Source organism: Coenobita brevimanus, chromosome 18 (genome assembly GCF_032717465.1).
Source record: "Coenobita brevimanus isolate Jiangsu-jjx chromosome 18, ASM3271746v2, whole genome shotgun sequence".
NCBI lineage: Eukaryota > Metazoa > Arthropoda > Malacostraca > Decapoda > Coenobitidae > Coenobita > Coenobita brevimanus.
Window position 1 is genome coordinate 7,905,001 of NC_136971.1, and position 19,186 is coordinate 7,924,186.

At 39.5% G+C, this 19,186-nt stretch overlaps 1 protein-coding gene across 2 annotated transcripts in view; it reads left to right on the forward strand.

Moving 5' to 3' along the window:
* Positions 1 to 19,186, forward strand: part of Nipped-B (Nipped-B cohesin loading factor) — a 224,105-nt gene that overhangs the window by 123,884 nt on the left and 81,035 nt on the right. For both annotated transcript variants that reach the window (XM_080266118.1, XM_080266119.1), the window contains exons 15-21: positions 3,995 to 4,256; positions 8,462 to 8,595; positions 8,904 to 9,047; positions 9,397 to 9,642; positions 10,103 to 10,261; positions 16,286 to 16,423; positions 16,942 to 17,262. In XM_080266118.1, coding sequence (XP_080122244.1) covers positions 3,995 to 4,256; positions 8,462 to 8,595; positions 8,904 to 9,047; positions 9,397 to 9,642; positions 10,103 to 10,261; positions 16,286 to 16,423; positions 16,942 to 17,262 — 1,404 coding nt within the window. The remainder of the gene's footprint in view (positions 1 to 3,994; positions 4,257 to 8,461; positions 8,596 to 8,903; positions 9,048 to 9,396; positions 9,643 to 10,102; positions 10,262 to 16,285; positions 16,424 to 16,941; positions 17,263 to 19,186) is intronic.

A 19,186-nucleotide genomic window follows, 5' to 3' on the forward strand; every position in this document is an offset into this window, starting at 1 on the left:
TAAACCAACCTTTTGATGCCACAAATGTCTCGTTGGTCTCACTTTCCTCACTTTTTTCTTTCTTAAGGTCTTGGTAGAGTGTGCGTGCTTTTTCACAGATTAACTGTTCACTCAGAGGCATGCACCGTTGATTATTGTCCTCAATCCACAGCATTAGCATCCGTTCCATCTCAATCAACAGTCCCGATCTTTGCTTGATAATCACAGTTGATTGCATGGGAGTTGCACCTTTAACGTGAGTCAAGATACGTTCCTTGTCTTTGAGGATGGTAGCTACGGTAGTACGGCTCATCCCAAGCGCACGCCCGATTGCTGATGCCTTTTCTCCTTTCTCATTACGCTTAATAATAAAGACTTTTTCACGTAATGTGATGGTCTTGCGTTTCTTGGAGTCGTTATGGTCACCAGGAAGCTGTCTCTTAGGCATCTTGGAATCAGGATGGCGAAAAACACAAGAAAATGACGGTATCACTGTATCAGGCGGTGGTAGCAGTGAGACTGAGAGCGATTGTTGGTAGTCAAGCGTGAGGCGGGAAAACGCCAGAGACATCTCGCGGTACTTAGCAACACTTCAAAACCCACTCTTTACGTATTTTTTCTTTATTTTCTTATATTTTAAAATTTCCACTCACGGACCGACTGTCGTAACCTTGAATTGACGTAAGTCGATACTGACGTAACCCGGGACCTTACTGTATATCTATTTGTATATATATATACGTGCATATATATATACGTGTATATATATATTCGTGTATATATATATATATATATATATATATATATATATATATATATATATATATATATGAGGCCGCGCGTGCGAGTTTGTACCAAGCGACCTTTTTTAAAAAAGCCAGAAATTGTGTTTAAACTTTACGAATATTGAAACGATCATAACTCCGTTGTTTTTAAAGCTAGAGACTTCATTCAAAGACCAAAATGAAGGGTAAAATATGCCAAATATGCCCTTTTTGTTAGTCATTGAAATTAATATATGCAAATATACAAAATTATATATTTTTCGAAATGCCGATAATCGTCGATTTTTAATATACAACTTCAACGAAGTATTACTCTGTTATTAATAATGCTAGAGACGCCTTTAAAAAAACATAATAAAGAGGAAAGGATGCAGATTATGAATGTATAAACAGATTTCGGATAAACCAATTAGTGCAATAGAAAACACCTGTTTTCCAAGTGCAACAGAATTTTCACTCAGAGTTCATCATAAAACCATTCAGTACATAGTTGTTAATGGACATAAAGACATCAAATTATAGCATAATATAGTGCACAGATTACAAGCAGGGAAAAGTAACTTGGAGTAGCTTTTGTCCAACGAGAATGATGCGAGGCAAAACTGGGACTTCGCAGTACGACCAACAGCATGTGCTGGAGATGCTGAAAATAGCACGTAGCCACAAGACTTTTTGGGTTAATGAGAAACAATATTGACCTTATTTAACATGTCAGAGCATTGACAAAATTTACATAATAATCTGGTACGTAAAGTCAAATTATATTCACAACAATTGTTAGATGCTAACAATAGCTAATAATGTACATAGCAAGTGGATTGGCAGTGACTCACTGCGTCGGTGTCGCTTGGTACAAACCCACCCGCGCTGGCGGTCTGTCACCCACCCTCACCTCACAAATCGATTTCAGTGTTGTATTTTGGAGGACTTTCAACCTTATGTCTAGTTCGAAATTGTACCAAGTGACATGCCTGGAATATTAAAGAAGGGTCTGTCTGGCTGAGCAGGCACGTCAACAGCAGACAAGCTACTGTCCCAGCAGGGCTGTTCCATGTTGTGAATTGGTGTTCTCTTTCAGCAGACAGTGAAGTGTGGAGGTTGGTTCCCAGATGTATACTGCATTGGCATAGCTCCACCCAGTTAACAAAGGCATTATAATAGGCTCCACATAACCCCATCATTTGGTTCTGTGGTTGCCACCCAGTGTTGTAAATAGTTTCCTGGGTTATGGGAAATCATTAGGCTTGTCACTAAGTGTATAGCCACCTAAAGTGGAAAGAAGAGCAATAAGAAGCGATTGAAGAGTTGAGGGGAAGGATGGACTGTATTGGTGTTGTGATGAGAGGAATAGATTGAGATGTTTGGGCATGTTGAGAGGATGGGGGATGACAGTGCAGAAGGTGAGAAATGTGAATGTCGGGGGTAAGGTTGCAAGTCAGCGTCAGTTTTTCAAGATACTTTACAGTATCACACTTAAATACTTTGTAACATGGACCATATCAGGTTTCTCATGTGTATCAGTATCATGTTTATGAATGTTAACTGAAAATTTAGCAGCATGATAATGTTGATTTTTAAAATTCTTTCCTTGATTTAGATTTTATTGTATATTTGTAAATAATGTGAAACATTAAAATTGACTTTCATGCTATGGTTGATAATTGGAGTCCATATCATTAAGCAGTAAGTTAATCTAGGATCCAAATTACAGCCAATGATCTCTTGCCTCCATGGCTTGTGTTGGAGAGGGATGCCTTCACATGATACTGTAGCATTGATATTAACCAGGCAGTAGTTCTACTCCCTGGTTGTGCAAACATCTCTCAGCTACCTCCGTATCCCCCAAATGGAGGATAGTGGACTACAGCTTAGCCTTCAGTCCAACAAACAAACAACAATGATAAAACAGCTTGGGTTTAAAGGACTTTTCCAGAGCCAAGTGAATAATATGCTTATGAAATACAATAAGTAATTTAGGGATGTTAACCTGTAAAGTACTGTGACTGATGATCATCAGTTTGCAAGTTTGCCACGTAGAGTCCTGTGACTGACAGTCATAGAAGGTCTGTCAGAAACTACTGAGCAGTAAGCCAACCCATTTTATGATGTATATGGTTCCTACCTAATCAGAACTAGAGGATGAATTGGTAGGAAGGAAGATCTCGTCCCCTCACCAGGTCTATGGGGACCCCTCCCCCCCAGCCACTTCTCCACCTCCCTCTGCTGATTGGATACAGCTTGCTCTATCCCCTCCCACCCAAACTATTCATCAATACCATATCTACATCGTATGAGGGGGGTCTCGTGCCTGCTCTCCCCTCTCCATATCGAACGACACGGCAATTCCCTGGCGTGATCGCTTTGTGTATGTTTCCTCCCTCTATAATACCCCACACCCCACTTCCCCCACATTTGGGATGTGTCTCATCACCCCCACCAGAGACCCCGCACCCCACCTCCACCTTTCTCTCTATCCTTTGTCCTGAATATGACGCGGTAATTTCCCTGCCTTGATCGGCCTGTGTCTCTCGCCTTTTTTGGTCCTACGCTCCTCATGGGGCAACACTGGATTAGATGATTTTTTTTTTTTTTTTTTTTTTTTTTTTTTTTTTTAAATGCAGACTTCTGCACCTAGCTTCGTCAATTGAAACATTTTACATTGATTTCATTGATTATGGTAAGGTCCTGTAACGAAAATTAAGTTTTTGCCGAATTTTTGAACTTGGATTTTTTTTTTCTTTAAGCATGCTGACTCCTACAGTATACCTAGTTTATCAATAGAAACATATTTTACATTGATTTCATTGATTTTGGTAATTTTTTTTTTAGTGAAAATTATTATTATTATTTATTTTTTATTTTTTATTTATTTTTTTTTAATCATGCTGACTGCTATACCTAGCTTCATCAATAGAAACATATTTTACATTGATTTTGGTAAGGTTTTCTAACGAAAATTAGGCTTACGCCAATTTTTTTGTATTTTTTTTACCACCTGGGGGGACTTTTATAATCTTTGACAGGCAGTTTTGCAGTAACCATTAGGCCTAGGGGACTGAGATTGGCATTTTCATGAGTAAATTCAAGCTCTTCAAATATGTAAGAAAAAAAAATTACCCTGCTGAAAGTTGAAAAATCAACCCCTAATTGCAGCAGGGTGGAACATAGCATCAGAAAAATGCAGTCTTCAGGGATTAAAGACCTTCATTAACCCGCATTCCTGTCAACAGAGAGCCAGTACTACAAGGGATAGTGAAGGTATAGTTGTGGACGAAGAGGAGGAGCGGACCATGTTCCTGCAGAGAGTGTTGCTAGACTGGCTAGCGGTTAACTCCAGTAGTGAAACAGCTCTCCTGCATGCGCGACACTTCTACATTGGTCAGTGGTACCGTGAGTCGTACTCAGAAATCTTGAGACAACGCCAGGGACCACTGCCTCAACCTAGCGGCAGGAAATCAGGCAGTCACAACAAAAGAAAGAGAAAGAGAAAAGGTAATTGATGATTTCTGTATATAAAATATCAGTATTTAGGAGATCCCTTAGTATGCCTTTAGTACTTCTTTCATATGAGCTATACTCTGCATATGGAGTGTTAAAATCAGGTGGTCCCCTTGCACCTCTTCATTACCAGTACACTCCAGTACAGTACTGTATATGGAATGTTATTGTATAGGAGACCCCCAGCACCTCTTCTGTAATAGTTTACATACGGTATAGACAGTATGTGAAATGTTAATGTTTAGGAGACCCCCAGCACCTATTCCTTAACATTTTACTTAGTGTATATTATACAGTAATGTTAATTTTTGGAAACACTTTGTCACCTCTTCCTTACCAGTTTACTTCTGTGCTGTATGTAACATGGTAATATCTGTGAGACCCGCTTGCACCTCTTCCTTACCAATTTACTTTTGTATATGGCATGTTGATATCTAGGAGGTCCTTTTGCACCTTTTGCACTCCAATTTACTGTTGTGTTTTACATATTAATATTTTGGAGTTCCCCCAGCATCTCTTCCTTTTCAGTTGATTTTTTTTTTTTTTACATGTGACAGGTTGATATTTTCTTGTATTTTATTTATAGTGTATGCCTTAATATTAAGGAGACCCTAGTATCAGACTATCCATTACTTAAGGAGATGGCATACTTTACAGTCATCATCATCATCCAGACATCCTTTTCCACCCTAGGGCTGGATGAGGAGTAGCAGCATCTAGACAGCCCAAGTTTGCCCTATTCAATGGGCCACACCTCCATTCACTCATCATTCAAGCCTATGGAATCCTGGCTCCATCAGATAGGCCAAAGAAAAATTTCATCGTGTTCTGTAGCCTCACATATACCTATCTGATAGAGCCAATCTGAACACTGTTATGTTAAAAAGGAGTGCCAGATCCCTGGTTATGTACTTCACACAAAATTCATCCTTCTAGCTCAGTCTCTTGTCAGTCCCTTAGCCTCACCAACTTCCATACCTCTCTTCCTTACACACTAATCTACCACAGCCCTCCACCTTCTTCTTGGCCTACCTCACCTCTTCCCTCTTTCAAAGTCGCTCAGATATACCTTTTTCACCACTCTGTTGTCATCCATACTCTCCACATGACCAGACCATCTCAGTACACTCTCTTTGATTCTGGTGTCCACAGAATTCCTCACTTAGCGTCTTTTATGAATCGTATTATTCCGTATCCTATCCACTCCCTGTATTCTGCTTACATTCTTTAGCATTCCCATCTCCACTGTTCTTACTCTTGACTTTTTGTTTTCATGACACTCTGTAGTCTCACGTCCATATGTTGAAGTTGGCACTAAAACATCATGTAAGACTCATGCAGCTGCAACACTCAAGCCTCTGTTTCTTATCAAGGCCTTCATGGCACCAGCTACTTTCCTTCCTTGTTTCCCTCTACCTTCCCCTTCATTTGCACATTTTCCTCTCTTTTCTATCACTGTACCCAGGTATTTGAACTCACTCACCAATTCCAGTCTCTCTCTATTTGCTGTAGCATCATGCTGGGAGCCGCCTTCTCTCTCAGTAACCATCACTTTACTCTTTCCTACATTTACCCTCAATGCACGACACTCACAGACATCAGAAAAACTCTGTACTAGTTTACCAAGCTCTTGTCTGGTATTTGCAAGTAGCACTGCATCATCAGCATGCAACAAATTTGAGATATTCCATCCATCACCATTCATTGCCAATGGCATCCCTCTCTCCATTACTTGTGTTTTTACTTCTCCCTTCGCCCCATCCATCCACATATATATTGAACAGCCATGGGGACATCACACTACCTTGTCGCACGCTCATGTTGATCGTGAACCAATCACTTAGATGCCCATTTACCCTTACACATGCCTCACTGCCATCATAAAAACTTTTGACAGCACCTAGCAGCTTACCATCTACGCCGTACATGCGCAAAACCTTCCACAATCCTTCTCTGTCTATTTTGTCGTTTGCTATTTCCAGATCCATAAATGCCATAAACACCTTATATTCCTTCTCACATGTCTTCTCCACTATCTTTTTTACTGCAGATATTTGATCCACACATCCTCTGTCACTCCTAAAGCCACCATGTTCATCACTCACTAGGATTTCTTATATCTCTCTTACTTTCTCTGTAATAATTCTTCCATTTACCATCTCTACAACACTCAGTAGACTTATGCCATGATAATTCTTGCACTTGCTTCGCTCTCCATTATTTTTGTGCTGGGGTACAATTACTGTCTTTTTTCCATTCTGCCGGCACAGTTTCACTCATCCATGCCTTCTTACTTATCTCCAACAAGCACTTCATTCCTCTTCTCCACTGCATTTAATCATCTCTGCATACACTTTATTTTATTCCATGCATTGGTTACAAAATCACATAACACATTGTGATGCACCATCCAAATAAAGGTTGACTGCTGACACCTATAGTCAAAGAAAACAAGTATCTTCCCAGTTCCATCTGAAAAAAATTTACAGCTGACATGAAAACCCTATCACCATCCACTTAGTCGATGTAGTGCTGCTCTCGGGTGTCTGCCCTGTCCTTTCCTCCATACTTCTTTCCTTCCATCCTCTTCTGTCTTTCTTTCCTTCAGTCTTTCCTCGTCCTTCTGCCTACGGGTGACTTTACACTCCCTCTTCTGTCTTTCCTTCCTTCATTCTTTCCTCTTTCTTCAGCCTGTGGGTGACTCTACACTGAGTGACATGCCAAATGGTTTTCTGTACACCAGGAAACCATTTACAACACTGGGTGGTAACCATATAACCAAATTTTGGCAACTGGTGGTTTAGTGGATAATTATTGCACTCCAGTCGGATTGAGCTGGTGAAGGTTTATATCCAAAGGGTGGTTGGGGTTTATTGCTCACGTAATGCCACTCAGGGATGAGTGAGGCTGGTCACTCTCATCTTAAATGTCGGGACCAACTGCCTAGCCCCAGGCTTCTGTGCTCCTCATGGGGCAACGTAGGATTGGATGATGGATGGAAAACCCTATCTCTCTTAATGTGTGTTTCAGATGGTTCAGTTTTTCCACTATGTATTCTTCAAGCTTTGGGATGATACTTGTATATGTCTGTCTGTACATGTGCAAACAGTAAGCTCATTAGCCTTATGGACAAGTTTTTATGATAGGCTGCATGTGATATTTATCATATTACTGATATATTCCTCTCTGGTAACGTAAATTATTGAATGGTAGTACATTAAACATTCAAATTTTTAAAGACATCAAACTTATCATTGCTTAGGTGGCTTGTTGTTCGCTGATCTAAACTTTCCACAGGGGGTTTGGAAGTCTGGGGTTTCATCCTGTGCCAGAGAAATCAGTGTCACTGTAATGTACAGTAGATTGAAATTTTAGTGAGTAAAGTTAGAATGGTCTCATGCTTCCATTTTTTTAATCCTCTTACTGACATTGGTCATGAACCAGTGGAATTTTTTTGTGGGCTGAAAGCATAACCAGGTTCCAAAACTGGCTGATGATTTCCCAACAGTTTGCTAGAAACTGAGAGACTCCTCTTGTGGGCTAAGCACTTGTGGCTGAGTTCAGTACTAGAGAGTGAATCATGTGTAGCTACTTGTTAAGTGTGTAGTCGCTTGTCACTTACATGATTGTACTGTATATTAAGTACCTCCCTGGTCTGTGGTATCCAGCCATGTACTGTACTTTGTGTTACAGTCTTCATGTACCATGCAGTAACAGAAAAATATTGGAAGCTTCAAGCTTCAGTTAAAATTTAAAACCTTCTTAATGGAATTGTTAAAGATACAGTTTACTGTGATATATGGAATTTTTTATGAGATTGCAGAATACTTTGGTCTATGGAACTTTACAATAGTTCTTCACAAAATAATGTTAACCCTTATTCACACAAATGATCATGTGCATTTTTTTTTTTTACTAACACCAGATCATTGTATTCCTCTGAAGAAGAACCCTGCCCTGATTTAGAAAGAGGAGAAAAAGATTCTAAGATAGCCTAGGAGAACTGTTAACAGCATGCTCAGTGAAGATTCTGAAGTAGCCTAGTAGAACTGTTAACAGCATCCTCAGTGAACAGGGCTACATAATCATCCACACATCATTCATGCTTCTGGAATTGTGGCTTCATCTAAGGGTAACCACCTGCACAAACATGTGGGCAGTTTATTTTTGTATTCCTACAGTTTCTTTACATATGACAGCTGATGAGAGTGAGGAGGAGAGCAGTGAAGATAGTGCTGAGGATGAGGAGGAGAAGAAAGACCAGGTGGATGAAGCCCTTGTAGCAGAGGTCACCCAACTTGCTGAAAAGAGAAAACTGTTTCTTATCACCAAGGTAACTACCATACTGAAAATGCTTTTGAAATAAAGGACTTTTATGAAAATCTTGGGTTTGAGGCCCAAGATTTCATGAAATTTATATACTAGTTGTGGCCGTTTATGAAAATTACAATGTTAGAAGGACAGGATCATAACTTTATACATATATTTCTCAAGTGAAGGATTACTTGTAATGTATTTTAGCCACACTTACTGTACCCAGTATTATGTGTTTGTGTATATGTATGTGCTTGCATATGTGTATAGATGCATAAGTACAGTACAATAATAATACCGCACCAAACATGTGCTCTTCCTGGACAGATCCCTGCCTTCCCACCAGCGTCACCTGGTGCCAAGACCCAGACGCTACAGACTCATATTGGCTATGACAATGCTGAGCTCATTACACGATACTTAGCTTCTAAGAGACCCTTCTCACAGAGCTTCGACATGTATCTCAAACAAGTGAGTCCCATGCGTCTTGTAAGTTCCCATATACTGCATTTATGTATAAAGTGTATATGGCCAAATGCCAATTTTAAGTAAAATAAACTTCGTGAAGCACCAAAAAAAAAAAAAAAAAAAAAAAAAAAAAAAAAAAAAAATCACATTAGAGGAAATAAAACCACAAAAGCAGTCATTCCAGTCTTCAAAGCAACTTTATAGTGAATTGCAACTAACGAGGTGAAGAACTAGTGTTAGCTCCTCAGGAACTTAATAATGAAGCAGTTTTTGATTGAAGACTAACTGTGTTTTATTTGTGCACAGTGATATGAATTCCCTGCTTCAGTAAACTGTTATTGACTTATCCCAGATCCTGCGAGTTCTGACCGAGTCTGCCATAGCAGTACGGACCAAGGCCATGAAGTGCCTGACTATGGTGGTGGAGGCTGACCCTGGGGTTCTGTCACGCAATGACATGCAGCTGGGCGTCCACCACTCCTTCCTTGACCACTCCACAGCAGTCAGGGAGGCTGCAGTTGACCTAGTGGGCAAGTTTGTGTTGCATCGGCCAGAGGTCTTACATACATACTATGATATGATTGCTGCCAGAATATTGGTAAGGTTCATACAAGGTATTATGATGTTGTAGCCACTCACAAAATATGTTTGTGATGTGATCCTACCTTCTTTCACCTCTTTGATTGTAAAATTTATGTCATCATTATAATTATCATAAGACTGTTTCCTACCAATTAATTTGGGTGGGACTCTGAGATTAGCTATTGAAGTTATGAATACCAGTCTCATGATATGAGTAAAGTCCTTGCTCATTTAGAATTTACTGATTTAGTTTCCAGTGATTCAATTTGAAGTGAAGATTTATCAGGATACAGTCTTCTCAGCAAAGTATTGAGTTAGTTGTTAAATATACACTCTGTGGATTTTTCATACTAAAAGTAAGCAGAGCACATCCTGGATATGTGATTTCACCCTGTTTATCCATTGTGTAATTGGTTTCTCAGTTCCTTCCTCTAATGTAGCTACTGTTTGAATGGTTATGTTTGCTTTTACTACAGGACACAGGTGTGAGTGTGAGGAAGCGTGTAATTAAGATCATGAAGGACATCTGTTTGGAGTGCCCAGATTTCGTTAAGATCCCTGAGATCTGTGTCAAAATGATTCGCAGAATAAATGACGAAGAAGGCATAAAGAAGCTGGTGCAAGAGGTTTTCCAGGTTTGTGCAGTTTATGGCTTGTTGACATTTAAAGAAGTTACCTTGATTTGACACTTATGGAATGAAATGTAAGATCGTTAGTTGCTTGAAACATACTATACAGGTGGTGGGATGATGTATAGGTTTCTTGTAGATTACAGAGGTAACCCGATTATCTAGGCTACATGGTGTGAAGGGTTGCCCAAATAGTCTGCAATAATGATTAATCCAGCAGAAACAAAACACAAGTACCGTTAGACAGATTTATTTACTTTTAAATGTACACTTTCAGCAGCAGAAAGACCTTACCTATGCAATTCATGTTCCTCCAGCCTGTTTCTGTATTTTTCTGACTCTTTTCAGTTTGGTAAATTACTTTTGCTGAAAAATTTCCTCCCTGTTATTATTGTCACATTCCGTAATCCGTGCCTATGATTGTTTCCAGTACAGTGGGAGAAAATCATCATACTCAAAGGTGGATTTTGTTTCCCACCTGGAGGTTAGGTTAGGTTAACTTATTAGGTACAGTTGAGCTAGGTTAGGGCAGGTTTAGGTTAGAACAGTCCCTTCCACCATTACCTTACCGAATCATACAAGAGTTGTCACAGCAGAATAGCTAAAAACAACGGTGAAACAGAATTAACAAGAAACGTTTATTTACCAACCCAGAAATAATCAGAAAAATATAACGGACTGTCAGGAAGAACTGATCTGGTAAGAAGCTTATACTGCATAAAGTAAAGCATATGCTTAGCCCCCTCAGTGGCCATGAGTTCAGAAATTTGCAAGCTCCCTTGGCCGGCCTCAAAACCATTTTTTGAAAGCATTAAATTAATTTCTTTTTCATACAGATGTGAAAAGATTTGTCTGGCACAGCTGGCTCCCCCCCCCATCCATCCTGTGATTTACAATGATTCATGAAAGAGTTAATGAAATTAGATCGCATGTTACATTAGCATGTAAACATTGGTGAAAACATCTGGAATGAAGTGACCACCTGACTGCATGGGATGGTAGAGTAGGGTCATGTAAATGTACCAGTGACCTTCGTTCCCTTCCCATAATTGTTTGATTTTTTTTTTTTTTTTTAAATAGCTTGCCCAAACTCAACATCACTGACGCTGGTACGGTAGTGCGTTGATCAAGGCCGGCAGCTGTGAAGGGGTTAATGGAATACATTGTTGTTTGTATAAATACTCTTTCTTTCACGCATACACATAACAAAAAAAAGATTGAACAGTAAATATACACTTAACTTTAAGGAGCAGAATAACTGTATGCTCAGTTGGTCCAAAATATGTTGGGAATTGCAATATCGAACAAAGAATGTGGAACTGAATGCTAACTTAAGAGAATATGTGGTATGAAAGAGTAATTTCTTTTCTGTAGCAAATATTTTTGGCAGAGTGGAATGAGAGACTACAAGTGTGTCAGCTCGAGGTGTATATATGTCAAGTTCAAGCTTGAGAAGGTGAAAGTGGCAGTGGTTGTAGCATATGCACCGTGTGAGGACAGGAGTGAGAGAGAGAAAGACAGGTTTTGGGATGAGCTGAATGAAGTAGTGGGAGAAATGCCCAGGAGCCATAAAGTGATCTTAATGGGAGATATGAGTGGAAGAGTAGGCACTGTTCCTGAGGATGACATAATGGGCTGTTACAGAGTACAGGAGAAAATGATAATGGGAAGGGACTAAAGGATATGAATGAGGAGAGGAGGTTGTGCATTTGTAACTCGTATTTCAAAATTTCAAACACAAAGATACACATGAATGTACATGGTATAGAGGGAACTGGGATCATGTTGAAAGAAGCCTGATTGATTATGTGCTCACAGAGAGGTCGATGATGAGAATGGTTGCTGATACGAGGGCCATGAGAGGACGATGTGGAGGTCTGTCAGATCATATGATTGTGGTATGCAAGAGCAAGCTGAGAGGAGTGAGGTAGATCAGGAGAGAGAGGAGCAGTCAGGGAGAAAGCCAGAAATTCAAGAAGCCGAGGGTCAAAGAAACGACAGATGATTACAGGACCAAAGTACAGGAGGAGGTGGAAACAGTGAATTGGAATGAAATGGATCTGGACAACCTGTGGAATGCATATAGGGATTGCTTAATTAGGAATGCTGAAGCAGTGTATGGTGTGGCAGGAGTAACAACAAAGAAGAAAGGTACGGCATGGTGAGATGAGGAGGTTAAGAGAGTGGTGGAGGAAAAGAGGAAGAAGTGGCTAAAGTGGTTACAGGACAGGGGTTCAGTTGAAATAAGAACTGAATATATTGAGAGCAAGAAGCACGTAAAGAGACTAGTGAAGAAAAAGGAGGTAAATGTTGATCTAGAAAGAAAAATGAATGCAAACTATGAAAATACGAAGTTATTTTGGAAAGAGGTGCGGAAATGTAGAAGTGAAAGCGGAAAGAAATGTGATGGTGTGAAGGATGTAGGTGGTAGATTATTAACCCATGGGGTGAAGTAAGGACCAGATGGAAAGAATATTTTGAAAGCCTGGTGAATGGGAATAGAGAGAGAGTAGAATGGCTGTAAACATGATTGGTTTTTGGAGTGTGCAGAGAAGGAATGCAGTACCAGGAGACGTGACACTTGTACAGGTGAAGAGTGCTGTGAAGCGGCTGAAAAATGGGAAAGCAGCTGGGGTTGATGAGTTGTATGCAGAGATGCTAAAGTGTAGTGGAGAGAGTGGAATGAAGTGCTTATTGGAGATAATGCAAGAAGGTTTGGATGAGTGAAACTGCCTGCAGAGTGGAAAACGGATGGTATTGTACCCCTGCGCAAAAATAAAGGTGAGTGAAGTGAGTGCAAGAATTATCATGGCACAAGTTATTGAGTGTAGTAGGGAAAGTATATGGAAGAATTATTATAAAGTAAGAGAGATATCAGACGTCCTAGTGATTGATGAACAGGGTGGCCTTAGGAGTGGCAGAGGATGTTTGGATCAAATATTTGCAGTGAGACAGATAGCAGAGAAAGCTTGTGAGAAGGACCAGTGGATGTTTATGGCATTCATGGATTTGGAAAAAAGCATACGACAGAGTGGACAGAGAAGGATTGTGGAAAGTTTTGCACGTGTACGGTGTAGATACTGTAGTAAGCTGCTACAGTATTTTCGGTAATGGATAGTACATGAATAACTATTTTGTTCACAATATTTTTCTTTATTTTTTCTTGTTGCAGTAGGAGTAGTTGTAGTAGTAGTGGTAGTAGTAGTAGTAGTAGTGGTAGTAGTTGTAGTAGTGGTAGTTGTAGTAAATGTAGTAATAGTATTAGTAGTAGTTGCAGTAATATCCAGACTTCTAGTGGCACAGCAGTGCTAGAATCAAGTGACAGTGCAAGCCAAACATACATCTCCCTGTGTGTATAAGGCGGTGGTAGTGAAGAAGTGGTGAGGCGAGCAGTCTCACATGCCTGTACCAGAGGCAGCCTGCCTCAAGGTTGTTGCTATGATTACCAGACTCAAAGCAGCACTCCTGCCACATTTTTGAAAAACATGCATGGAAATGGTGTTTGTGGTGGATTACGGTCTTCTGGAAATGTTATCATTGTGGAGGGCTAGTATAAGCCTCAGTTGTGTCACTGCACATCTGCCACACATACTGACACAGGCAAAAAAATAACAAAAATTGCCCCCTTTCCCCACTCACTGTCTCTGACTATACGCCCTTCACGGACAATTTGGGCCCATCAGCTTGAAGTTGAAGGGTTGGTGAGTATTATGACAGTTTTTTATTTTTATGTAGGTATTAGCTATATAACCAAACCATACATGCTCCCTATGTGTCAACAAGTGGGTTGGTGGAGGGTTAGTGCCCCTCCCTGTAAAACAAATAACTCAAAGTCAAATGGCCACCCCTTATGGGATTATGGCACGATAAGCAAAAAGTAAATGTCATCTCCACGCTCCATAAAGGTAAGTTGATAAACACTGGCAAGGTTAATAAAAGAACAAGGCAGCCAGTCTCCAAGCCTGATGCAGTTGTCGACTATAATATCAACATGTGACTCGTAGATAAATCCGATATCCAGATTGGCACCATTGACTGTCTGAGGCGCTGCTGTAAGTGGTACAAGAAGGCATTCTTACATGTACAGTACTTGACATCTGTGTACTGAATGCCTTCATTCTGTACAAGCATGTCACACATCAAGCACATCCTACGGACAGTTTGAGAAGGATGTCAGCCATGGCCTCCTGCAGACACTTATTTGTTTTTTCATAACAAATTGTTGTGAAAAAAATACAGTGTGTGAGTACTGTATATATGTCAGCGAGTAGATGAATACATTACTGAATGATAAAGTATGATGTTTTATGTCTTTTATTTTTATTATTATTTTTTTTTTGTTTTCATTCATAGGAAGATCATTAATTCATTTGTAACATGTATCAGTTTCATAACAATAGTTAAAAATTAGGGCAGGGGATTGAAATGATTGTAATCATTTTTTGATGCTGTACAAATCACTGAGTGAGGAATATGGGGAGCGTGAGGTCCTGGTGGGTGAGAATGAAATGATAAGAAACTTCACTCAGAGCAGCCAGGTGTGATGAACAACTATTGTTTTTCCGTATGCCATAAAAGATTTTCTAGTATAGCTAGAAGTGCCATTTTTTACTAAATGGATTGCAGATAAATGCTTTACAATCTTCTATAATCATTGCTGAAATGTTTATATGTTTGTGAGTAAATGAGCATTGATTTTTTTTTTTTTTTTTTTTTTTTTTTTTTATATAATAGGAAGATCAAACAACAAATTGTTGTGAAAAAAATACAGCAAATTATATGGTTGGACTCAACCTACATCAAAAGAGTGTGAGCGGTTGATTTCACTTGGATGAATCCCGAGTCAAAAGAGTGTGAGCGATTGGATTTCACTTGGACGAATCCTGCGTCGAAAGAATGTGAGCAGTTGGATTCTTTATCGGGCGCCTGTGTATGAAAGGGTTAAATTGCTGCCACTTCTGCTGACTGAGGTTGTATGTGATTTGTGTGTGTGTGTGTGTTTCAAGTTCTAGTTACTTCATTATCGGTAGAATTTGGTGCTTTTGAGAAACAGACCTGATTGTTATTATTGTTGTTATTAGTGCCAACTTGAACATATGGATGTGAGACTATGGTGTGGCATGAAAATGAAAAGTCGAGGGTGAGTGCAGTGGAGATGGGACTGCTAAGGAATGAATGTGGAATGAAGAGAGTGGATAGGATATGAAATACTGTAATGAGATTCGTGAGAGAAGCAGACTGAGGAAGTGTGTGGACACCAGAATTGAAGAGAGTGCACTGAGATGGTATTGTCATGTGGAGACATTGAATAACAATAATATGGTGAAAAAGGTATATCTGAGCGAATTTGAAGGAGGGAGGAAGCGAGTTAGGCCAAGGAGAAGGTGGAGTGGTATGGTGGATGAGTATGTGAGGAAGAGAGACAAGAAGTCGATGAGGCTAAGGGACTGATGAGATCGAGCTGGCTGGATGAATGTTGTTAGAAGTGCATGATCAGGGATTTGGCTCCCCTTTCTAACGTGACAGCGTTTAGATTGACTCTATCGGATATGTTTATGCGAAGCTACATAATATGGTGAAAGTTTTTTGGCATATCAGATAGAGCCAGGATTCGGGGGGCTTGAATGACTAATGAATGGAAGCATGGCCCATTGGATTGGGCAGACTTAGGCTGCCTGGACATTGCTACTCCTCACCATGCCCTAGGGTGGTAAAGGAGGTCCGGGTGATGATGATGATGATGATGATGAAATTTTTATTATTATTATTATTTATTATGGCAGGGGACAGGGTGACATACTGGTGATTTGTTTGTGGCCACCCTTTATGGGATTAAGGCATCTGCCAGTAGATATAGATAGATTATTACTATAACCTCATCACTATGAAAGGCCTTTCTTGGATTGAATATAGTCATGTGATAGCACATATGTAACAAAAATAACATCCTTGTTGTGATGGGGAAAAAAAAATCATGTTAGCAATTAGTATAACTTGACTACTGTATGTTGAATAATATTTGTTCTGCAGAACATGTGGTTCACACCAGTAAAGGAGCGACCCAATCTGGATGAGACAGCGTTATTACGTAAGGTTAATAACATCACTGAGGTGGTGGTGGCCTGTAGAGACACTGGCCTGGACTGGTTTGAGCAGCTCCTACACAGCGTTAGTACCCAACCACGTTTTGTAGTTTGATGCAGGTGTTCTTGTTAAACAGTAAGTCACCTTTATAAAAAAAAGCCCCCCCCATTTAAGTGTGCAGGAATTGAATGAAAATTTGCACTATATTTCCACTGATGCATTTAAAGCTGATTTGTCAGTTTCAGTGGACAATTTACAGTAATAGCTGTAAGTCAAATGTTGGTGACATTGATGAACTTGTCTCCGAGCTACCCATAATAAGGACTGCTTGTATGCTTCCCCCTTCCATTACACTATAACTGTAATGTTTTCAGTGTTCCTGTGTTTTGTACTTTTGTTTATACATTGCAGAGAAGCACATGTTAGGGGGTTGCCACCCCATTTTAACTTGGTTATTGACTTTGTGTTTGAAGTGTGAAAGGAAAATTTTATACAGTAAAAAAAAAAAAATAATAATAATAATAATGATAGGGGCGCAGTTTACTTAGTTAATGTTGCATAAACTATAAAGGTAATTTAGATTTTACTCTGTAATGGTACAGATGTTCAAACCACGAGAGGACAAGGATGATGTTACAAAGGTGATCAGTGAGCCTCCCAAGTCCCTGGTTACGGCATGTAAGCAGATAGTGGATTGCCTGGTGCGCCACATCCTTGTCTTGGAGGAAGATGGCCAACCTCCTGCCCCCGTCCCTGAAGGGGCTCCTGCAAATGCCAATCAAGCTCCGCAGGATCAACCGCGTACTACTACTCAACGCATCCTTGCCTGTCACAAGACGTTATACTTGTTTGCCAAGATCCGTCCTCAGCTCCTGGTTGACCATGCCATTACCCTCCAGCCATACTTGGCATGGAGGTGTAGGGTAAGTAAATTGGCCAGTTTGCGTTTTGTTATTTTATGTTCACTGTATATTGTAGACTTTTCACTGCTGTTAAGAAAAGCTTGAATGATACGTGAATGATTGTATGGCCCATTTCATTGGTCATGCCGTTAATAATTTCTCTTTCCTTGTTTGTATGTTTAGTTTCTCATTTCTTGTTTTTAGATCCTGCCGTACCTCATCTTTTAGTGAGGAAAGGCGTTGTTGATGATTATTTTGTTTTTACTGTAATGGTTTTTTTTTTTTTTTTTTTTTTTTTTTTTTTTTTTTTTTTTTAAATGCCTGTGAGATGGAGTCAGGATTTCAGGTAGTGTTGTAACCGATATGATTCTTCGAACCGATATATCACCAACTTTTGTATTTTAGCTGATATTGAACTGATACTGATTATTGCTGTCTCTATTGGTATATGAGATGTGGATGGAAGAAATACTGTATTTATATGCCTTTTATTCAAGATTTTGTTTATTGTTTAGCCTTGTGTGTGAGAGAGTATTGTTATCTTGACACTTTTGCAGCCTGATAAAGAACAGGCTTACTGAAAAGCATTAGCCCCTTCCAGGGTGATTCTTTGTAAAGTAGTTTACCTTCTCTTTAATCATTGTTTTACCGTATTTTGTGGGGTGGAAGATGCACTTTTGTGTCTCAAAATCACCTTCAATTATCCCCATACGTCCTGGAGGCAAGACTAAGACCTTGGCTCCATTTAGAAGAATCGCTTATACAGAGGATCATCTCACTGTTTGGCGGTCAAGTATTTTTTTGGAGTATAAGCACCTTTGATTTATTGTAGAAAGTTACATTCACTTGTGTATGTACTCAGATTTTATTATTAGAAACACCCAGGCTCAAGAAAAAGTTTAGGGTTTGCTTGCAACTGGCCATGTGACGGTCTGGGGGTTTAGCGGTTTAGCAGTTTAGCAACTTAGCATCTAACATACACTCTACTTTAGCAGGATAACATGATCACTAGTGAACTCCCTGCTAACCTTCTGAAATGCAGTCATGATCACTTTGCTTGCTATCCACTCAGTAACTAGTTAGGGAATCATACTGCAGATGGTGGCTAGCATGACATTTGAGTCATTGTAACAGACATCTGTCTCATGTGGAAATTCAATAACTCTTGTTCGGCTGGCTTCTCTTACTGATATTTTGTTTAATTAGAGACAAGAATATAATAGAAGGAAACAGTTTTATATTACCATTACTGGAAAATGGGAAAAACAACTGCAGCATTAAACAGTACTGTCTGAAATTACAGCTTTTTAGCAGTTTGGCAATGTAGCATCCCCCATCTCTCAGAACATGATCACTTCTGAACCCCTTGCTAACCTTCAGAAAGGCAGTAATGATCACTTCACCTGTTATCCAATCACTAACTAGCAAGGGACTCATATTGAACATGTTGGCTTGCATGACTTTTGTTGAGTCATTGTAACAGACGTCTGTCTCATATGGAAATTCAAAAACCCTTGTTATGCTGGCATCTCTTACTGATATTTTGTTTCTTTCGATACAAGAGCATCATAGAAAGAAGCAGTCTTATATTACTGTTAGTGAAAAATGGGAAAAACAGTTGCAACATTAAATACTTCCCGAAATTACAGCATTATTAGCTGTTTAGCAATTTAGCACCTAGCGATATGGAAATTCAATCACCCCATGTTAGGATGGCTTCTAGTACTTTTAGGGTACATAAAATGGTGTAAACATTCCTTGTAATTGATTTTTGAAAACTTGGTTGTGTTGTCTGTGATTCTAAAATTCAGTACACGCAGGCATTTGTTTTGGAGATATAGTGAATTCCTTCACTTAATGGCCTTTGTATTTTCTTAAATGAATGAAAGAACGGGTTTTATTGAGTTTAATTTTTTAAAGTTCATTTCATGAAAAATAATACTTA